Source organism: Otolemur garnettii, unplaced genomic scaffold (assembly GCF_000181295.1).
Source record: "Otolemur garnettii isolate 467f Iridium unplaced genomic scaffold, OtoGar3 scaffold00012, whole genome shotgun sequence".
NCBI classification, from domain to species: domain Eukaryota; kingdom Metazoa; phylum Chordata; class Mammalia; order Primates; family Galagidae; genus Otolemur; species Otolemur garnettii.
The window spans coordinates 6,906,991-6,913,555 of NW_003852407.1; the positions used below are offsets into that span (position 1 = coordinate 6,906,991).

A 6,565-nucleotide genomic window follows, 5' to 3' on the forward strand; every position below is an offset into this window, starting at 1 on the left:
CCCGCCACCTCTGGTATATGCGGCCAGCGAGCCACAGGCACTGCCCGACTATTTAGATTTTTTTTTTTTCCTTTAGTCAGTTTTGGTAAGTTATGTTTTTAAAGAAATTGTCCCACTTCATCTAACTAGTTGAAAGTACTGGCACAGAGTTGTTTGTACTATTCCCTTGTATATGTTTTAATGTCTCCAGGGTTTTTCATGATGGCCCACTTTCATTCTTTTTTTTTTTTTTTTTGAGACAGAGTCTCACTCTGTCAACCTGGGTAAAGTGCCATGGTGTCATCATAGCTCACAGGAACCTCAGACTTTAAGGCCCGAGTGATCCTCTTGCCTCAGCCTCCCAAGTAGTTGGGACTACATACAGGTGCCCACCACAATGCCTGCTTAACTTTCCTATTTTTATTTATTTTTTTATATTTATTTATTTATTTATTTTGAGACAGAGTCTCAAAAAAAACTACCTCAAACTCTTGGGCTTAAGTGATGCTCTTGTCTCAGCCTCCCAAGTAGCTGGGACTATAGGTGCCCACCGCAACTCCTGGCTAATTTTTCTATTTTTAGTAGAGACAGAGTCCTGCACTGGCTCAGGCTGGTCTTGAACTCCTAAGCTCAAGCAATCCACCCACCTATGCTAGGATTATAGGTGTGAGCCACCACACCCAGCCCACGTTCATTCTTTGTTGGAAGATATATGTCAATGCTGTTCTTTTATGTAGCTGGGATAGATGCTTTTCTGAACAGATCTCATTGCTATTCTGTTTGTTCTAGCATTAATACTTTGTTCTTTCTGTCAGATACTTTAAGGGTAAAGTAGTACCTTCCTGTTTTTAAATTATCATTTTATTCAGAGGATTCTAGACTTTTAGTAATAAATACTCATGAAAATTTAAATGTACACACACAAATAAAAAATTTTTAAAAAGGAAGGGAAGGATCTTTTTTTTTTAAGATGGGGGGCCTCAAGCTATCTGGGTAGAGTGCCATGGCATCACAGCTCACAGCAACCTCCAACTCCTGGGCTCAAGTGAGTCTCCTGCCTCAGCCTCCCAAGTAGCTAGGACCACAGGTGCCCACCTCAACGCCTGGCTATTTTTTGGTTGCAGCCATCATTGTTCTTTGGCGGGCTCAGGCTGGATTCGAACCTGCCACCTTAGGTGTATGTGGCTAGCGCCTTAGCCACTTGAGGCACAGGCACCTAGCCGGGAAGGATCTTTTTTAAAACTTTAAAATTTTTAAAAGTTTTGTTTTGGCTCCAAGTTGAAGCAGTGCTGGAACCTGAAGAATGCTAGTTTGTGTGATCTGTTGTTCCATGTGGTAGCCACTAGGTACATGTGACTATAGACCCCTTGAAATGTAGATTGTGCTGAAGTATAAAATACACACTGAGTTTGAAGACTCTGTATGAACAAAAGAATATAACACATTTTTTTTGGTAACAATTACGTGTTGAGATAATATTTTAGACATCAGGTGAAATTATTAAAATTAATTTTACTTGTTTCTTTTAACTTTTCACAAAAGGTGGTTGTTAGAAAAATTAAAATTGCCTATGTGGCTTGTATTTCCATTGGATAGTACTGTTCTAGACATTATAAAATGACTTACTCTTCTCCCTTAAAGCACACTGTATTCATTTGAATTTGCACTCACAGATATGTTATTTAAGAAGTGGTGCTACAGACTTTTTGTAAACAAGATATAAAAAAACTTTTTAGTATGGAATATTTCAAATATGTATGAGAGAGCAAGAGTGGCATAATGAATTCCTACTTTCCTGTGATCCAGTTTCAACAGTTATCAACTCTTGATTGATCTTGCTTCATCTGTACCCCTCACGTCTTGTTCCCATCCCCCAGGTTGCTTTGAATCAATAGAAATAGCTTCTTAGATGCCATGGAAGAAATAATTATTTAAAATGCTAAATATTTTTGTAAAGTGAATGTCCCCCAATTTATTATGACTTTAAAATTGTATCTTATATGATAGTTTACCTAAACTGAAGTGTACCGATTTACCTATAAAAAGAAGACTGATCTTTACAAAGGATTGTAAAATATGCTTATGATAATTGTATCAGTTTTAATAACCATTTGATTTTGTTGTTCATGATTTCCATTTCACTTGTCTAAAAATCAAACAATGTTCCATTTCCTTTGGAGAAAAATTTTTGCAAGCACTTCTATAATTTGGTATCATAATATAAGATTGTCCCTGATTCTTGACTTTAATGATTAATATTTTCTTTTTAATAAGGTTTCCCTCTACTTGTTTAAAGAACTGCCTTTGTATCTTTGGCAACCTTCTGCCTCTGAGATAGCTGTGATTCGGGATTGGTTATTGAATTACAATCTGACAGAGGTGAAGAATAAACTGGCCTGTGTTATTCTGGAAGGACTGAATTGGGGATTTGCTGAGCAGGTATGTCTTAAAACCATTCCTTAGAGACTGGAGGTTCTATATGCATTGGTTTCAAAGAATCATTTTCTCAAAACATTAACATTTCTAAGTATCATTTGTAGGATTGGCAAATTCTTTTAGCTGTATCAAAGTTTAGGATCTTCCTTTTAGTTCTGTTTTGTAGCACAAACCACTGCTAGATAAAGATAAATTGTTCCACATTAAAAATGCTTCCTTTTTTTCTTATACCACTTATATCTATTGTATCTCTGGCTAGTTGGTTACTCTAGTTCCTCCCAATGCCTCTTCTGCCTCTGGTTCCTCTTCCACCTATGATATGACTTGCCAGAGCTGTCTTCTGAAACACTGGTTAGGAGACTGAGCTCTGAGCCAGCCTGCCTGGGTTCTGACTGCAGCTCTTTTACCTCCTGACTGTGTGACCCTGAGTAGGTTTCCCAAACTCCTCAGCCTCAGTTGCTCGTTTGTAATATGATGTTAACAGGCATACCTCACAGGGTGGTTGTAAGGATTCAACAAATTAGGACACATAAAACATTGAGGGCAGTTCTCGGCAGATAGTTTGTAATTAAAGGTTTGCTAATGTCTCTTATCTCTCCAGGGATGCCATGTCAAATGACTTTGACCATTAAAAAAACTTTTTATGCCTCATTACCATGGGCCTTATTAGTTAGCTCCTCGATCAAAAGACTAATATTTTAAAGGGAAAATTGGTGGAGAACTCAGCCCTCTCCATCTGTCTGGTAGCTTTTGTTCTGAGCAAATCATTTGGTCTTTGAAGCTGTCTTGTGTGGTTTGCATTAACACGACGCCTGTGTATAGATGAGGATATTGAATCCAAGGAGCTTTCTCCTAAGGTGGCCCTGACCCTTAGGGCTGCCCATGGGTTATTCTGGGTCTTCTCTCACTGACGTGCTGGTGGGTGAGAACTACAGGGAGCTGTTCTCCACCATCAAATTCTCTGATTTGTGAATGAAACCTCTATTCTCCCCTTTCAGAGAGCTGCGTGAGAGTCTCTTTCCTCGTTAGAGTTAAGAGAGTCATTTTCCTGAGAATGTGAAGGAATGTTATTTCTTTATGCTGCAAAGGAAGATAGGTGGGAAATTTGATAGGCACCTTCTGATTCAGGAGGAATATATCACCTATGTTGCTAAGTGTCTTATTTGAATGATGATCAAATTGTAGATTTAATTTATTAACTATCTTCTTGTTTAATACTAATTAAGCCTCTTCCTGGTTTGTGGCAATGCCCTGGACTTTTCACCTAAACTCTTTGTAGAGATTCTAGGGGGAGCTGAATGATTATGTTTCAGGATAGTCTTTTGGGCCAGCATGAGGGATGACTCAGGTTCAAACCTATCTAGGTGGAATGTAATGGCTCTTTAAAGATCCCAGTTTTTTTCCTCGCACCATTTTATATTGTCACTCACTGTTAGGGGATGTGATTTTGGAATATTTAGCTTCTGTGTTGGGGATCCTTTTTCACTATTCTGTCTAATCTTCTGATTCCAAAGTACCAAAAAAACAAAAAATAAAAACCACCCCAAACAAAACAAAAACCCCAAGATGGTATGTTTGTGATTATTTTTCTTTTTAAAAGGGTACCCTGCATCTGGATCAAGGAGTCCATGCGGAAGTGGCTTTGATGGTTCTTGAAGCTTACCAGAAGTACCTTGCACAGAAGCCATATGCTGGGCTTCTTTCTGAAAGCATGAAGCAGGTATTTCCTTTTCTTCTGTACTGAGAACACGAATCTTTATTTATAAATTGCCTGGGCAGATAAGGTATCCTAAGAGCATTTCTGGCAATTTAAGATAATAAAATTAACTTCTATTATTAGATAAAGGTTTTCTTTAAGAGCCATCTCTTTATATGACTATTTTAATATTATAGAATTTGAGTGGAGTTATAGTGGCGTGCTAGAGCTCATTTGTACTGGCTGGTGAGAACTGTTGAATTTTCAGGAACTTAGCAAGCTAGGTTGTTAAACTGTTAGTAGCTTGAAATTGGCTGTGGTGGGAGTTTTTACATCACCCAAACTGGCAAATGCTATCAGAGAGCTCCCTCACCTTAGTTGTTTTGTTTTGGAGACAGAGTCTGACTCTGTTGCCCAGGCTAGGCTGCTATGGTATCAGCCTAGCTCATAGCAACCTCAAACTCATGATCCTCCTGCCTTAGTTTCCTGGGTAACTGGGAATATACACGCTGGCCACAATGCCTGGCTGATTTTTCTGTTTTTAGTGGCGATGTGGTCTTGTTCTTGCTCAGGCTGTTCTTGAACTTCTGAGCTTAAGGAATCCTCCTACCTCAGCCTCCCAGAGTGCTAAGAGTGAGCTAGCTACTGTGCTCAGCCTTACTTTCTAGCACATTTTTCTTTGCGTATCAGCTTTTATATCATTTTTCTTATACTTAAGTTGACTGAGATTAGGTTAACAAAGTGATTAGCAAGTTGCTGTGAGTGAGAGATTGCTTTAATGCAGCGCAACAAACATCCACTGAAGACCAGTAGGTAGTATTTTCCTTTCTTCTGAGGGCATTGTCACTCCCAGAAAGAAAGGGGTGGATGAGCTTACTGATTTAATTTGTGTGTGACTAATGTGGCTTAAAATAAATCATTGTTTTAGGTTTCATATTTGGCCAGTATTGTTCGATATGGAGAGACACCTGAGACCTCATTTAACCAGTGGGCCTGGAATTTGATCTTGAGGTTAAAACTGCACAAAAACGATTATGGAATACAGCAGAGTTGTCCAGCTGTTCCCTTCTCCACGACTGTGCCTGACATGACAGACTCACCCACGTTTCATCCTCTCTTGAAGGCTGTGAAAGCGGGCATGCCCATTGGCTGTTATCTAGCCTTATCTATGACGGATGTGGGCCACAGGTACAGTGTTTGGGCTGAACCTCTAGGGTTGTTAAACCTTATAGATGGTAGTCTAGAATCTTGTCTTTTACATCTCAAGTTCTGAGACCTCCATCCAGCCTGTCGAGGGATAATTAGGGCCAATAATAAACCTTGATTAGTAGCTTATCAAGGAGACATAGTGCCCAGATTAACACACAACAGATTTGTACCAGCACGCCACCTTATTACATTATGGAGGGAGGTATACCTGCTACCCAGAATGGAATGTTCATGTCAGCAGTAGAGTCATATTCTCTTCCTCAAGACCAATGACCAAATAAAAATAATTGATTACTTGTAGTGAATTTTTTAAAGAGAAGTGGTGGCAGTCCAACTCAGGCTCCTTAATAAAGGTCTGTACCTGTCTGGAAGAATGAGATGTCTCATCAGGTCACATGCTTGTTTGGTATGAGCCCATAGCTGTCTGTCTTCCACTGGAGCATTTTTCACACTGTATGGAAGTTATCTGTTTAATCTTCTCCCCAGTTCAGTTACATATATAACTTCTATTAGGTTAGTACCCAATAATGTTATTTGCCTTGTGTTACCATTTTATCCCAAACAATGAAAACTATCTGGTGCAGTAAGTAATTAAATGAATGAAGAAGTTCTCAGTTGGTTAAAAATTTTCTTTTAAGGATCCTTTTCTTCTGAAGCATTAACTTTTTTCTGGCCTCTCCATTTTCTAAAGCCTGTTTGATCTATGTTCTCTGGTTCTTGTATTTAGACTCACTGTAACAGATTTTTAACAGTATCCTGACATCTTGTTCCTGTATAATTTCATGGGGATGCCAGTTGTCCTATCAGCTGTAGTGTTTAGCCTTGTCCGAGGAAGCAGGAGAGATAAAGATTTATTAGATAGTTGCCCTCAGGTTGTTGATAGCTGAGTGGAGATAGCAGGCATAAAACAATTGGCAGTACTATAGTGTATAATCACAGACTGAATGATATGTAGAGAACAGTGGTTCTCAACCCCCTTGCTGTTTAAAATAATTTCTGAAACTTTTAAGAAAATCCTAGTGCAGTAAGAGGGTCTGAATCCTGACCTAATTGGGCTGGGAGCCAGTTCTCTAGTCTTTAATACACAGCCTGGATGGAGAACCACTTAGAATCTGAGCAGAAAGAATTGGAGAGAGGGGTAGAGCAGGATACATTAATGGAGGAGTTGAGTTTTGGAAAGGAATCTTAATTTAGAGAAGACATTTGCTATAGTTAGGTTGTTTGTCTCCCCAAAGCTCATGTTGA

At 39.0% G+C, this 6,565-nt stretch overlaps 1 protein-coding gene across 1 annotated transcript in view; it reads left to right on the top strand.

Annotated features, from left to right (window-relative positions):
• Positions 1-6,565, top strand: part of EPG5 (ectopic P-granules autophagy protein 5 homolog) — a 120,251-nt gene that overhangs the window by 43,698 nt on the left and 69,988 nt on the right. The window contains exons 14-16 of the mRNA XM_012802003.2: positions 2,254-2,418; positions 4,016-4,135; positions 5,040-5,299. Coding sequence (XP_012657457.1) covers positions 2,254-2,418; positions 4,016-4,135; positions 5,040-5,299 — 545 coding nt within the window. The remainder of the gene's footprint in view (positions 1-2,253; positions 2,419-4,015; positions 4,136-5,039; positions 5,300-6,565) is intronic.